This window comes from Corvus moneduloides, chromosome 2, assembly GCF_009650955.1.
Source record: "Corvus moneduloides isolate bCorMon1 chromosome 2, bCorMon1.pri, whole genome shotgun sequence".
In the NCBI taxonomy this organism is placed as follows: Eukaryota; Metazoa; Chordata; class Aves; order Passeriformes; family Corvidae; genus Corvus; species Corvus moneduloides.
Window position 1 is genome coordinate 13,044,407 of NC_045477.1, and position 14,625 is coordinate 13,059,031.

Sequence of the window (14,625 nt, forward strand, 5' to 3'; positions counted from 1 at the left end):
GGCCTCCCTGCCCGCACAGCGCTGAGGCCCGGCCAGCGCTGCTGGCGCCGGGCTCTGGAGGGGGCCGAGGGCCGGGCGCTGCCCGGGGAGCCGCGGTGCCCCCCCGCCCCACAGCCCAGCGGGGCCGGGGCTCCGTGGGCACCCGGCTCGGGGCCACAGGAGCCTGGAGACGAGCCCGTGCGGCCCAGGGATGGGAGCAGCGTGTGGGGCGCAGGCTGGAGCCCCTGGCTGCAGCACTGGGCGGGGGGCACAGCTGCCAGCCCCACACACGGAGCACCGCAGTCAGGGGGCTTCTCCAGGCTGCGACTTGGGCTTCCAGGCCGTCCTTACCAGGCCCTCGCCGAACCTCCATGTCTGATCCACGTCCAGCATGCGTTCGAGATCTCTCCTTTTCAGGAAGCTGGCCGCACAACGCAGCGTTTCCCGGGAGGCCTGGAGAGCAGCAGAGAGCGGGAGATGGCACCACAGCCCAGGGTACAGGACCCGTGTCCTTGTGCTGAGGCCAGGAGGATGCTGCAGCCCATGCGGCGCCAGGGCAGGAGGCGGCCGAGCCCCCTCCCAGGGGAACCCCGGCAGCCCAGGAGTCCTCACATTGGCCACGTGCCAGTCCTCGTCATGGCAGTGGAAGGAGAGTGGGAGCAGGCTCTGGCGCACGTGTGACTTCAGGGCCTTTTTTCCCTTTGCCGTTAATAAAGCCATCATCTCTTGGAAGACGAACATGGAGCGCAGCCGCACCTGGCTATCATCCTGTATGAAAGGAAGAAAGACAGACCTCCGCATCGGCCGCTCCAGGCCCACCTGGGCACGGGCCTGAAAATGCACAGGGCACAAAGTGTCCGGGCAGCAGCCAGTGGCCGTGGCTGGGGGCACGGAGCCTTACGTTGTCAAAGAGTGGCAGGAGGGCCTCAGCCAGCTGCAGGGCGATGGGGCTGGGTATCGGGGCACCACTGTACAGGAACAAGTAGCTGAGGACGGCGACGGTCATCCCAACCACGTCGCTGTCGTCTTCCTGCAGGAGCTCCACGAGGCTTTCGGTCAGGCTCCACATTCCTTTGGTCTGTGCGGAACACAAGGCTGTGCAACCGCACCCTGCTGCTGCAGGGCCCAGAGGCCAAAGGCCTGTCCCGAAGCACTCGGGCAGCTGAACCGGGAGGCAGGAGAGCTGGGAGCAGCTGCCTCAGTGCCCGAAGCCCAGCCAAGCCCAAGCGACTGCGTTCCCCAGCCCCACGCTGCCAGCGCAGCTTCAGCCGCTGCCCCCTTCTCACCATCGAGGGATGCTTGCTGAGCACCACAAGGCCTCTGAGCGCCAGGCGACGCCTCTCCCTGCACTCGCTCCGCAGGTTCTTGGACATGATCTCCAGGACGCTGTCACCGCATCTACTCCAGTCCAGCCAACGCTGGAAAGGGGGATCTGAGAGGACCTGAAAGGCACAGGGGAGTGACGGGAGAGCCGGCCGGCACGAGCCCGCGAGCGTGCAGCGCTGGGCCCAGGCAGCAGCACAGGGCGCGGGCACCGTCCCGGGCAGCTGCGGCTACGAGAGGGCAGAGAGCTGGCAGGCAGCTCCGCGAGGCTGCGCTGGCCATGGGGCTCACCTCCACAAGGAACGCCAGGGCAGGCAGATCCCGGCGTGGCTCCTCCCCGCTGAGCAGCCTGAACAGGTGGCAAACGATCCGGAAACGCACGAGTTTGGAGGCCCGGGACATCTCCCTGGCAGGAGGAGAAAGGAAGCAAGACCGTGAGCCGGGGGGGCAAACCTCTGCCAGGACAGACTCACATAGGTCTGGTCTTTCCCCGCCACCCTGCAAGGGGACCTGGGTCTTTTGGGAGGCGGCTGCTCTTGGGGACCCTCCTCTCCCGGCCTTTTCCAGTGTCCTTGGCCGGCCGGCCGTCCCTCGGTGACAAGGCCCTCTGACCCATGACCACGGGGACTGTGTGGGGCACCCGGGACACAGGGCACAGATGCCGAGGGCAGCTGGGGAGGAGGGGGCCTCACCTGGCCAGCAGACCCACTGCGTGGTGGTGGGTGTCAGCACTCAGCAGCGTGTCCCAGCCACGCTTGTGTTCCACGGCCACCACCACGTCCTCATAGTAGAGTCGGCAGAGCAGGTCCTTCAGGGTCTGCACTGCAAACCTGTGTGCAGAGCAAAGCCCAGGTCACGCTGGGGGTACTGGCTCCTGCCCTGGGGACATGGGTGGGACAGGAGGACTGGCATGGAGCACCTGTTGGGGTCGGTGGCAAGGCCATGTTGCTCCTGGCATGCTCTCCACAAGTTCTCGACCTTCTCTGGCATCTCCACTGTGCTGAAGAACACTTGGAAGAGCAGATGCACAAAGAGGCGGGGCAAATAGACTGTCACTACGTGTGGCACACAGGGCACCTGGAGGATCCTTCCACATCACCAGAGTTGCCTGCAGAGGGACAGACCACGCCGAGGACAGCGCTCACTGCCGAGGTGTCCATGTGGCAGTGGCCCGAGCGTGGGAGGGAGAGGCCAGGGAGACGCGGGGGAGCACCGGGCCTGTGCCCTGACCTGCCCCTAGCCCCAGTTTCAGCCCAGCGCCTGAGGCAGGCAGATGCAGTGGGGGAAGGAGGATGGAGAACTGCTGGAGCGGCGACCCGGGGGCGAGCAAGGCCGGTTCCAGAAACTCACAGCCAGGGCAAAAGACGTCTGTGTCGTCCACCGTCGGAGGTGCGCGTGCTGTGCTCTGGCCAGCTCTCCAGCACATCGAGGAGTAGCGGCATGACTGTCTTTGAAGTCCTGACTGAGCACATGAGCGTCTTCCACATGGCCGTGGCAGCTCTGTGGGGTCAGAGCTCCGTCTCAGGGGGGATTCTCGGCCATAGCACCGTGGCCCGGGCAGCAGCGGGGACCTGAGCTGGCTGCAGCCCTGCCTCTGCCCAGTGCCCCTCACAGGCAGCACCCAGGCAGCCCACCGCTGTGGGGACGGGCCCCTGAGGGGCAGGGAGGGAGCATGGCAGCAGGCTTGGGGGCTGACATGCCAGGCTGGGAAACGGAGGAGCCAGAGGGCCCTGGAACTCTGCGTTTTGTCAGACACCTTGGGACGGGCTCCACAGGGCGATGGGTGGTGAGCCCTGGGCCCTCTGGGCAGGTGGGCCCCATACCTGTCACATGATGGGCCACACGCAGGATAGTCATCACCACATCAGGGGGTAGGCCTCAGTCCAGATCCAGAAGGGTCCTGGACAGTCTGTACTCAGGATACTCATTGGACAGGAGCCACTGGTGGATGTACCTCACCACGGCGGGCACCTGGAGAAGGCACAGGGAGAGCTTGGAAAGCTGCCAGAGGGACTAATGTCCCCCAGCTTCTGCAGAGAAGCGCTTCCCTTCCCAGCCACACTGTGATGGCCTCAAAGGCTTAAAGTGACCAGCGGGCGTGGCTTGGGTGGCCAAGCGATTCCTGGGGGGCTCCAGCCCTGGCCACAGGCTGCTTACTTGCTTTGGGCTGGAAACGCCCTCCTCCACAAGCATATCCAGCAGGGCAGCACTGGTCTTGTTTTGAAGATGTGAGGTATGCTCTGACCCCAGTGCCCGTGACGCTGCTCTCTTCCTCCCGAATTCTCCTGATGAATTTGCAAATCATCTGCAGGAGAAGGGCAAAGAAGGGAGGGATGTTCCATGGGGTGCTGCCAGCGCGGTGCTCGGCTGAGCAGCGACAGCAGGCCCAGCCCGGGTGGGGATGGCTGCAGGTACCTGCGCTGATCTGCGGAAGCGGCCACGGGCGGGGCCCTGCTCTTGTGTCCGGTCCACGGCTGCATCTGGCAAAGAGCGAGCGCGGCCAGAGCTGAGGGGCTGCGGGAGAGGCCGGAGAACAGAGCCCGGGCCTGGGCCGAGGCATGGGGCACGGCCGCTGCGGGGGGGTCTGCCCCGGCCCCTCTTCCCTCCTGTCCATGGGCATATTCCCAGGGGATGGGATGGGATGGGATGGGATGGGATGGGATGGGGCCTAGCTGGCTGCAGGCACCAGCCCTGGGGCCCAGCCTGCCACTCACCCTCCTGCGGCTGCTGGAACTGCTCCAGCTCTGCAGGCTGCTGTGCTGGGGCAGCTCCAGGGCCTTCTTCCTCCCCTAAGGCCTGCTTGGGCACGGTCAGGGGCCTCTGCTCCATGACACTGAGTAGATGTATGGCTACTTGCAGGAGAGATGCCTGGGAAGGTTGCGGGTCAGCAGGTCGTGCAGTTGTGCCTTGAAGGCACCTGCGACAGAGAAGCCTCAGGGAGGCTACAGGAGGGCAAGTCCTGCACTCTGGTCTCAGAGGGCTCCGCCACAATGACAGGAGACTCCTCGTAAATGATTCAGGTCACCAAATCCCACGGTCTGTCCTCGAGGGCAGCGGCCGCAGGAAAGGGAGACGCCTCGGAAAAGCTCCGAGTCACCAAGTCCTGCAGTCTGGCCTCGAGGGCACTGCAGGAGTAATGCCTCGGAAAAGCTCTGGGTCGGCAAGGAACGAGTGGGCTGTGCGGCACCGCTCTGTCCCGTCCTGTCCCGTCGCGTGCTCCGAGCACTGTGGCGTGGCCGCGTCACCGCCAGCACCTATGTCAGCAGCACGTGTCACAAAGGGCCCTGGGACACCCACGGTGACCGTGCTGCACCGTGTCACAAAGGGCCCTTGCACACAATGCCACCTGCCCTGGGCCGCCCCCAGCCCGCCCCCAGTGGCCCAGCTTGGAAGGAATCCCTTGCCCCGAGTGTCTAAGACAGCCCGACAGGAACTTAAGCAACGGCTCCAACCATAAGCAAACACTCCCCTGCTCTGCGGGCTCGGGGCAGCAGCAGGAGCCCCCACGGCTGCCGACGCAGCCGCGGCGGAAGGGCACGGGGCCTTCCACAGAAGCTGGCACGGCCTCCTTGGGACGCGTCCCGGCCGGTGGCCATCCTAAGCCCAGGGGTGTGACGCAGACAGGGAACGTGTGGGCCAGGGCACGAATGCTGCTCTGACCCCTGGGCCCCGGGGAACGCTGCAATCGGCAGGTGTGGCAGAGTCCCTGCCGAAGCAGACCTGCCACCCCTCGAGCTCTGGCAGCACTGGCGCCCGTCTCCTGCCCCAGAGACCTGTGCCCCGGGGGGCTTCTCTGCCCATGGGCAGCCAAAGCCAACGCGCACTGGGGTCTGTGCTCCTTCCTGCAGGGGGCTGTTGGCAGGAGCAGCTGGAGCGACTGGGGGCAATGTGACAGGAGATGTTGCTCTGTTACAGCGGGGATACTGTAACACGACATATCAAACCGGGAGTCCCGTGGAAAAGAAATATATATGGACAGATTCTTGGTAGATGTTTCAGAGATGGTTATTTCTCCAGCCGCGTGGCCGGAGCTCTGCCGAGGAACTCTTACAATCACGGGACCCGAGGGTCCTTGCCCGCGCAGGGAAACGCAAAACAACCGACGGGGAACGAGGCTGACCAGGGGCAGGGAAACCCCGTGCCTGTCCCCTCAGGGCCCCTCTCCCAGGGCTACATGGCGGGGGGAGGAGACCCCGACATTGCTCCTTCCTGGAATGAATGTTTTCATGGAGGAGATTAGCAGGAGCACCAGAAGAGCTTCAGCTGATGAGTTTCACAGGACAAAGAGATTCTAGAGAGACACTGTGACGTTTCCTTGTGCCTTTCTGTCTTTCTTGCATTCTGGAAAAAAAGGAATCGGCCCAGCCTCTGATAGTCTACGCTCCACTTGCTGCATGTCTGGCTGTGGCAGCTCACGTCCAAACACAATTGCGTCCTTGTTGAGCACGGCAATGGATGGCCACAAGCAGGGAGGTTCCCCAGGGAACGTCAAGGGAGACACCTGGGGAAGCGCAGAGGATAGGGATAGCTCGGGGAGGAGACGCCGTTGGGTATCTCTGATGATGGTGCCAGCACCCTGAAGGAGCAGCCAAGACAGGTGCTGGAAGCAGACATGTCCTGCCCTTTTCCGCTGTCACAGGGACACAGGACACACTTGTTGCCACAGGTCCAGCAGACTTGATCCAGGAACAATGGATCAAGTGGCCATGCATTGGTAGGGAATGGCCTCCAGCTCCAGCAAGAGCAAAGCAGGGTCCTCTAGCAGCAAAGCCTGAGCTTGGGAACTGGGCCGTCTCCTCAGCAGACACCAAAGCGCTTCCCGCCCCCCCTGGACGTCTGCCACCGCTCCCTGCTTTTCTTCAGTGCCGGCTGCTTCTTCCATTGCTCCAAGCAAGTCCAAGCTTGCTTTGGAAGCTCATGCATGTGTCCTTAAGGGGCCTGCATGGAGGAGAGGGACAGCAGCTGCAGCACAGGGCTTGTGTCCCATCAGAGTCTCTCTCTCACGATGGCACCAATGCGGCTGCCTTGGGACGCCTGTCTGCGGAAGGCGAGTCTGCCCTTGGAATAAATGAATCGGTTTCTGGGTGTTGATTGTTACTGTTTGGATGAGATATAAAAGAGGGGAGTTGATAGTTGAACAAACGAGCATGTTAACTGAGGATATTGCAAGACTGCCCAGGTGTAATATCAGAGTGTGAGCACCAGGTGGAGACGCAATTGGGGACGTGATGACGTGATGGACTAGAAAATCACCTCATGCAGGTGATGTCAACATCTTGGACCGCTACTGGATAAAGGATTATCCAATCATTCAACGCCCTCGGGAAATGAGTGGACAAAAGTGCATGTTGATAAAGACCAATAGAAGCCCTGGAAGTGAGCCAATCAGAAGAAGGATCCCAAATCCACCTATTGTGAATGGACAGAGGGTATAAGAACGGACCTGGGACTTTATCCGGGGGTCCTCCTGCGGAACTTGGGGTCCGAGGGAGCACCCAGTGGGTCGCACTGTCCTTTTTGAGTGTTGGTTTACTCTGGCTTGTCTCACGGAGCCTGGGCTTATCCTGGGTTCCCGCTCTCAGTTGTTAATAAATAAAGGAGTTGGCTTTTCTTTCCAAAAAGTCTCAGCCTCGTTTACAACACCCTCAAGCACGGCCACTGAAGTCAGTCAAGGGCACGGGCTGCAGCCGAAGCTGCCGAGCGTCGCTGTGAGGCTGGCAAGGCAAGAGAAAGCCATTGTGGCCAATTCTGCTGGAGCCTTTTGCCCAGCCACGTGCAGTTGTGCCCACAGTATCCCCCCGTTTGGCATCCCGGCTGGTGCGGATGCTTTGTTGAGCAGGCGTTCGGGCTGCTGCTGTTCCTGTGCACGCTCTGGTGCTGTTTCTGCGGCGTCCAGAGCCGCTTTGGCAGCAGCGACTCGGCAGCCCTGCTCGAGGAGACATCGCCGGCCTCCCCGTGGAGGCAGCAGCTGTGCGGGCCCCGAGCTCTGTGTCAGGGGGGCCTCGGTCACAGCACCGTGGCCTGGGCAGCCGCGGGGGCCCGGGCTGGCCGCCAGCCCTGCCTCTGCCCGCTGCCCCTTATTGGCAGCGGCCAGTGGCCGTGCCCCGGCATGGCCCCCCTGCCCTCCTTGTCCCCAGCCGGCCCAGCCTGGGCACCTTGGGGTGTTCCCCACCTCCTGCTGAGGCCCGGCCTCGAGGGCTTCTGTTCTGCCGCAGGCCTGGGAGACAGACGCATCGGGGAAGTGCCGGAACAGCCGGGTGGCAGGAACGAGGCGGCTGCCTGGGGGCTGCTTATGGCCTTTGACACCCGGTTCCTCAGGCCTTCCCACCAGCCCGGCCCCTCAGGCTCTCCCCCAGCCCGGCCCGGCAGCGCCGCAGCCCCAACGGAGCTCCAGAGGGGCCGGATCGAGAGGCACCTCGGAGCCCTCAGCAGTCCAGCCAGCAACGCACGGGCAGGAGGACACAGACGGCGGTTCCTGCCTGGGACAGGAGTTGCGGCCATCTCCAGGCACCCGTCTCGCAGCCGTCCCCGCAGCTCCGGCCCCTGCCCAGCCGCTCTGTCGGCAGCGTTAAGGCTTCAGCAGAACCACCAAAGGCCAGGGGGCTTCTGGCCATTTCCCCTTCCACACTGCACGCCCAGGCAACTTGCTGAGCACAAGCACCCTTTTTCCCCTCTTCCCCTCTGCCCTGCGGACACTGGGCACCAGAAGAAAGCTCCGGGGAGTCTGTGTATTAGAACACTGCTACAATTCCTTTTTAAGGTTCTTAGAAATGCCTCTGCCCAAATTAAGGTGCAAACGAGACCATATGCCAGTGACAATGGTATGAGTTTTATTTGATGGTAAATATTAGAGAAAGAAAGAAGTAGAAAATAGTTGGCGGGGGACAGAAAGAGTGACAGGGACAGAATAAGGAAAATATCACCACTCCGTGGATCCCCACCATGTTCCGCTGATCCTCTCCAGCTGGTGTTCTTGGTGGTGAAGGTCCCCCCAGAAAGCACAGAATCGGATGGGTTTATATACCCTCGAGCCAGGTAGCAATGTCCAGGCATGTCCCCCTGGGGGAGGGGGGCAGTCTCTCACTGCCGACTCTGGATCTGTTGCATCACGCGCAGTCCTGTGCTGCAAAGCCTCTCACGTGAAAGTGCCGTGGCTGTGGCCTGTGGGGTTGGGAGTTCCACAGCCGGGCCGGTTTATGTAATGGAGGATGGCTGTTCAGTGCCTCTGACCAGAGGTTACTCCGTGAACCTGAAACCTCCTCCCTCCCCCTCCCCCCGCCTCGATTGGTTGGGGTGGTCTGTGTAAACCTGGCTTCTGTGAGCTGCGCTCTCCCCCCACCCCAAACTCAATTTATCTAATCAGCAGTTTGACTTTCAGTTCAAAGTCCCACCATTCAGGGAGGCATCTTTGGTTGTAGCTTCTTCATAATGAGAAAAAACTTTATATCGATGGTTGAGGCATGAACTATTTTTAATCTCAGACAAACACATTCTATATTTACATATAAAGGAAAAACCAAAAGAAGAAAAGAACCATCTGAAAGAAAAACGCCCGCTGGCTCAGGTGGCCCCAGCAGAGAGAGCCTCCCAGATCAGGTCGCTGCAGAGCTGCAGCACTGCAGCTAGCCACGGCCCGACAGACGAGGCCGTGTCCTGCATGCCCTGCGGAGTCCATCTCGCAGCACCTGGAAGATGGAGCGCGGAGCTCTCTCCAGGGCCCGCAGGACGTAGGCTGTTTGACGCGCCAGGCTGGAAACGGCAGGGCTGATGTCACGGGACGCGTCTTCAAGGGCTGCAAGAGAGAGGAACAGAGGCACGGTCAGACTCCGCATCTGCGGGGACCCGAGGAGACCCCCCCTGCCAGGGCCATCCCAGCCTGCTCTGGCCATGGCCAAGAGGGAGCAGGGACCAACGGGATCGAAGGCCCCTGGACATCCGAAGGTGCTGGCCACAAATCCCGCACGCGCCCCTGAAACCTCTCTGTGCTCTGCCCACGCCGCCGCTCGTCCGCGCAGGGAGCAGAGCCCTCCGCAGCCGGGGCAGGGATTGCAGCTCCCCCCGCCAGCCCCTGCTGACAGCCGGCTGCACTCACTCACCCTCGCAGACGAGCTGGAGCTCTTCCTGCTGGCCCCTCAGGTGCCGCCCGGCGATGCCTGGGAACACAGAGCCTGTCACGGCCCCAGCGGCACAGCTCCCTCTCAGCGGCGCTGCCAGCCCTGCGGCCGCACGTTCTCCTCGCCCCGGCAGGGCTCAGCCCGGGCCCTCGCCGCATCCCGACGCCCGAGGGCACGGCTGCGAGAGGGCGGTGGCAGCCCCGAGGGCAGGCGGGGCTCCACGGCCCCTGGCCCGGATCCCGCTGCCGGGGCAGCAGCCGGGGCTGGGGCCGCGCTGCGGCGGGGCGGGGAGGGGAGGGGCCCCGGGCTCGTGGCTCACCAATGAACCTGATGGCCGCCTGTCGCAGGGACTCCTGTGGGCTCCGCAGGTACGGCAGGGCCCGCCGCGAGTGCTCGGCCGCTCGGCTCCTGTCCTCTGCCAGCTGGAGAGAGCGCCAGGAGGGAAGGGTTGGCGCGGGCTCAGCCCCTTGGCCGGGCGCTGCCTGCGGCCCGCCCTGGCCTCCCCTGCCCGCACAGCGCTGAGGCCCGGCCAGCGCTGCTGGCGCCGGGCTCTGGAGGGGGCCGAGGGCCGGGCGCTGCCCGGGGAGCCGCGGTGCCCCCCCGCCCCACAGCCCAGCGGGGCCGGGGCTCCGTGGGCACCCGGCTCGGGGCCACAGGAGCCTGGAGACGAGCCCGTGCGGCCCAGGGATGGGAGCAGCGTGTGGGGCGCAGGCTGGAGCCCCTGGCTGCAGCACTGGGCGGGGGGCACAGCTGCCAGCCCCACACACGGAGCACCGCAGTCAGGGGGCTTCTCCAGGCTGCGACTTGGGCTTCCAGGCCGTCCTTACCAGGCCCTCGCCGAACCTCCATGTCTGATCCACGTCCAGCATGCGTTCGAGATCTCTCCTTTTCAGGAAGCTGGCCGCACAACGCAGAGTTTCCCGGGAGGCCTGGAGAGCAGCAGAGAGCGGGAGATGGCACCACAGCCCAGGGTACAGGACCCGTGTCCTTGTGCTGAGGCCAGGAGGATGCTGCAGCCCATGCGGCGCCAGGGCAGGAGGCGGCCGAGCCCCCTCCCAGGGGAACCCCGGCAGCCCAGGAGTCCTCACATTGGCCACGTGCCAGTCCTCGTCATGGCAGTGGAAGGAGAGTGGGAGCAGGCTCTGGCGCACGTGTGACTTCAGGGCCTTTTTTCCCTTTGCCGTTAATAAAGCCATCATCTCTTGGAAGACGAACATGGAGCGCAGCCGCACCTGGCTATCATCCTGTATGAAAGGAAGAAAGACAGACCTCCGCATCGGCCGCTCCAGGCCCACCTGGGCACGGGCCTGAAAATGCACAGGGCACAAAGTGTCCGGGCAGCAGCCAGTGGCCGTGGCTGGGGGCACGGAGCCTTACGTTGTCAAAGAGTGGCAGGAGGGCCTCAGCCAGCTGCAGGGCGATGGGGCTGGGTATCGGGGCACCACTGTACAGGAACAAGTAGCTGAGGACGGCGACGGTCATCCCAACCACGTCGCTGTCGTCTTCCTGCAGGAGCTCCACGAGGCTTTCGGTCAGGCTCCACATTCCTTTGGTCTGTGCGGAACACAAGGCTGTGCAACCGCACCCTGCTGCTGCAGGGCCCAGAGGCCAAAGGCCTGTCCCGAAGCACTCGGGCAGCTGAACCGGGAGGCAGGAGAGCTGGGAGCAGCTGCCTCAGTGCCCGAAGCCCAGCCAAGCCCAAGCGACTGCGTTCCCCAGCCCCACGCTGCCAGCGCAGCTTCAGCCGCTGCCCCCTTCTCACCATCGAGGGATGCTTGCTGAGCACCACAAGGCCTCTGAGCGCCAGGCGACGCCTCTCCCTGCACTCGCTCCGCAGGTTCTTGGACATGATCTCCAGGACGCTGTCACCGCATCTACTCCAGTCCAGCCAACGCTGGAAAGGGGGATCTGAGAGGACCTGAAAGGCACAGGGGAGTGACGGGAGAGCCGGCCGGCACGAGCCCGCGAGCGTGCAGCGCTGGGCCCAGGCAGCAGCACAGGGCGCGGGCACCGTCCCGGGCAGCTGCGGCTACGAGAGGGCAGAGAGCTGGCAGGCAGCTCCGCGAGGCTGCGCTGGCCATGGGGCTCACCTCCACAAGGAACGCCAGGGCAGGCAGATCCCGGCGTGGCTCCTCCCCGCTGAGCAGCCTGAACAGGTGGCAAACGATCCGGAAACGCACGAGTTTGGAGGCCCGGGACATCTCCCTGGCAGGAGGAGAAAGGAAGCAAGACCGTGAGCCGGGGGGGCAAACCTCTGCCAGGACAGACTCACATAGGTCTGGTCTTTCCCCGCCACCCTGCAAGGGGACCTGGGTCTTTTGGGAGGCGGCTGCTCTTGGGGACCCTCCTCTCCCGGCCTTTTCCAGTGTCCTTGGCCGGCCGGCCGTCCCTCGGTGACAAGGCCCTCTGACCCATGACCACGGGGACTGTGTGGGGCACCCGGGACACAGGGCACAGATGCCGAGGGCAGCTGGGGAGGAGGGGGCCTCACCTGGCCAGCAGACCCACTGCGTGGTGGTGGGTGTCAGCACTCAGCAGCGTGTCCCAGCCACGCTTGTGTTCCACGGCCACCACCACGTCCTCATAGTAGAGTCGGCAGAGCAGGTCCTTCAGGGTCTGCACTGCAAACCTGTGTGCAGAGCAAAGCCCAGGTCACGCTGGGGGCACTGGCTCCTGCCCTGGGGACATGGGTGGGACAGGAGGACTGGCATGGAGCACCTGTTGGGGTCAGTGGCAAGGCCATGTTGCTCCTGGCATGCTCTCCACAAGTTCTCGACCTTCTCTGGCATCTCCACTGTGCTGAAGAACACTTGGAAGAGCAGATGCACAAAGAGGCGGGGCAAATAGACTGTCACTACGTGTGGCACACAGGGCACCTGGAGGATCTTCCACATCACCAGAGTTGCCTGCAGAGGACAGACCACGCCGAGACAGCGCTCACTGCCGAGGTGTCCATGTGGCAGGGCCCGAGCGTGGGAGGGAGAGGCCAGGGGAGACGCGGGGGGAGCACCGGGCCTGGTGCCCCTGAACCTGCCCCTAGCCCCAGTTTCAGCCCAGCGCCTGAGGCAGGCAGATGCAGTGGGGGAAGGAGGATGGAGAACTGCTGGAGCGGCGACCCGGGGGCGAGCAAGGGCCGGTTCCAGAAACTCACAGCCAGGGCAAAGACGTCTGTGTCGTCCCCGTCGGAGGTGCGCGTGCTGTGCTCTGGCCAGCTCTCCAGCACATCGAGGAGTAGCGGCATGACTGTCTTTGAAGTCCTGACTGAGCACATGAGCGTCTTCCACATGGCCGTGGCAGCTCTGTGGGGTCAGAGCTCCGTCTCAGGGGGGATCTCGGCCACAGCACCGTGGCCTGGGCAGCAGCGGGGACCTGAGCTGGCTGCCAGCCCTGCCTCTGCCCAGTGCCCCTCACAGGCAGCACCCAGGCAGCCCACCGCTGTGGGGACGGGCCCCTGAGGGGCAGGGAGGGAGCATGGCAGCAGGCTTGGGGGCTGACATGCCAGGGCTGGGAAACGGAGGAGCCAGAGGGCCCTGGAACTCTGCGTTTGTCAGACACCTTGGGACGGGCTCCACAGGGCGATGGGCTGGTGAGCCCTGGGCCCTCTGGGCAGGTGGGCCCCATACCTGTCACATGATGGGGCCACACGCAGGATAGTCATCACCACATCAGTGGGGTAGGCCTCAGTCAGATCCAGAAGGGTCCTGGACAGTCTGTACTCAGGATACTCATTGGACAGGAGCCACTGGTGGATGTACCTCACCACGGCGGGCACCTGGAGAAGGCACAGGGAGAGTTGGAAAGCTGCCAGAGGGACTAATGTCCCCAGCTTCTGCAGAGAAGCGCTTCCCTTCCCAGCACACTGTGATGGCCTCAAAGGCTTAAAGTGACCAGCGGGCGTGGCTTGGGTGGCCAAGCGATTCCTGGGGGGCTCCAGCCCTGGCCACAGGCTGCTTACTTGCTTTGGGCTGGAAACGCCCTCCTCCACAAGCATATCCAGCAGGGCAGCACTGGTCTTGGTTTTGAAGATGTGAGGGTATGCTCTGACCCCAGTGCCCGTGACGCTGCTCTCTTCCTCCCGAATTCTCCTGATGAATTTGCAAATCATCTGCAGGAGAAGGGCAAAGAAGGGAGGGATGTTCCATGGGGTGCTGCCAGCGCGGTGCTCGGCTGAGCAGCGACAGCAGGCCCAGCCCGGGTGGGGATGGCTGCAGGTACCTGCGCTGTTCTGCGGAAGCGGCCACGGGCGGGGCCCTGCTCTTGTGTCCGGTCCACGGCTGCATCTGGCAAAGAGCGAGCGCGGCCAGAGCTGAGGGGCTGCGGGAGAGGCCGGAGAACAGAGCCCGGGCCTGGGCCGAGGCATGGGGCACGGCCACTGCGGGGGGGTCTGCCCCGGCCCCTCTTCCCTCCTGTCCATGGGCATGTTCCCAGGGGATGGGATGGGATGGGATGGGATGGGATGGGATGGGATGGGATGGGATGGGATGGGATGGGATGGGATGGGGCCAAGCTGGCTGCAGGCACCAGCCCTGGGGCCCAGCCTGCCACTCACCCTCCTGCGGCTGCTGGAACTGCTCCAGCTCTGCAGGCTGCTGTGCTGGGGCAGCTCCAGGGCCTTCTTCCTCCCCTAAGGCCTGCTTGGGCACGGTCAGGGGCCTCTGCTCCATGACACTGAGTAGATGTATGGCTACTTGCAGGAGAGATGCCTGGGAAGGTTGCGGGTCAGCAGGTCGTGCAGTTGTGCCTTGAAGGCACCTGCGACAGAGAAGCCTCAGGGAGGCTACAGGAGAGCAAGTCCTGCACTCTGGTCTCAGAGGGCTCCGCCACAATGACAGGAGACTCCTCGTAAATGATTCAGGTCACCAAATCCCACGGTCTGTCCTCGAGGGCAGCGGCCGCAGGAAAGGGAGACGCCTCGGAAAAGCTCCGAGTCACCAAGTCCTGCAGTCTGGCCTCGAGGGCACTGCAGGAGTAATGCCTCGGAAAAGCTCTGGGTCGGCAAGGAACGAGTGGGCTGTGCGGCACCGCTCTGTCCCGTCCTGTCCCGTCGCGTGCTCCGAGCACTGTGGCGTGGCCGCGTCGCCGCCAGCACCTATGTCAGCAGCACGTGTCACAAAGGGCCCTGGGACACCCACGGTGACCGTGCTGCACCGTGTCACAAAGGGCCCTTGCACACAATGCCACCTGCCCTGGGCCGCCCCCAGCCCGCCCC

General features: G+C 63.8%; 2 protein-coding genes across 2 annotated transcripts; both read right to left on the reverse strand.

Annotated features, from left to right (window-relative positions):
* Window positions 1–43: 43 nt before the first annotated feature.
* Window positions 44–2,380, reverse strand: LOC116438465 (maestro heat-like repeat-containing protein family member 7). Its single transcript, XM_032097414.1, has 7 exons — window positions 2,222–2,380; window positions 1,995–2,132; window positions 1,594–1,708; window positions 1,266–1,421; window positions 881–1,057; window positions 592–747; window positions 44–432 (listed from the first exon to the last, which is right to left on the reverse strand). The coding sequence occupies exons 1-7, from the start codon at window positions 2,290–2,292 to the stop codon at window positions 283–285; spliced, it is 963 nt and encodes a 320-aa protein (XP_031953305.1). The 5' UTR covers window positions 2,293–2,380; the 3' UTR covers window positions 44–282.
* A 1,771-nt stretch (window positions 2,381–4,151) lies between these two features.
* Window positions 4,152–14,410, reverse strand: LOC116436667 (maestro heat-like repeat-containing protein family member 7). Its single transcript, XM_032093948.1, is given in 17 exon segments — window positions 4,152–4,219; window positions 4,810–4,964; window positions 8,923–9,094; window positions 9,399–9,455; window positions 9,736–9,838; window positions 10,244–10,345; window positions 10,505–10,660; window positions 10,794–10,970; window positions 11,179–11,334; window positions 11,507–11,621; window positions 11,908–12,045; window positions 12,135–12,322; window positions 12,568–12,715; window positions 13,040–13,188; window positions 13,372–13,521; window positions 13,632–13,696; window positions 13,966–14,410. Coding segments are annotated over 17 exon segments (2,214 nt in total). The 5' UTR covers window positions 14,081–14,410.
* Window positions 14,411–14,625: the final 215 nt, after the last annotated feature.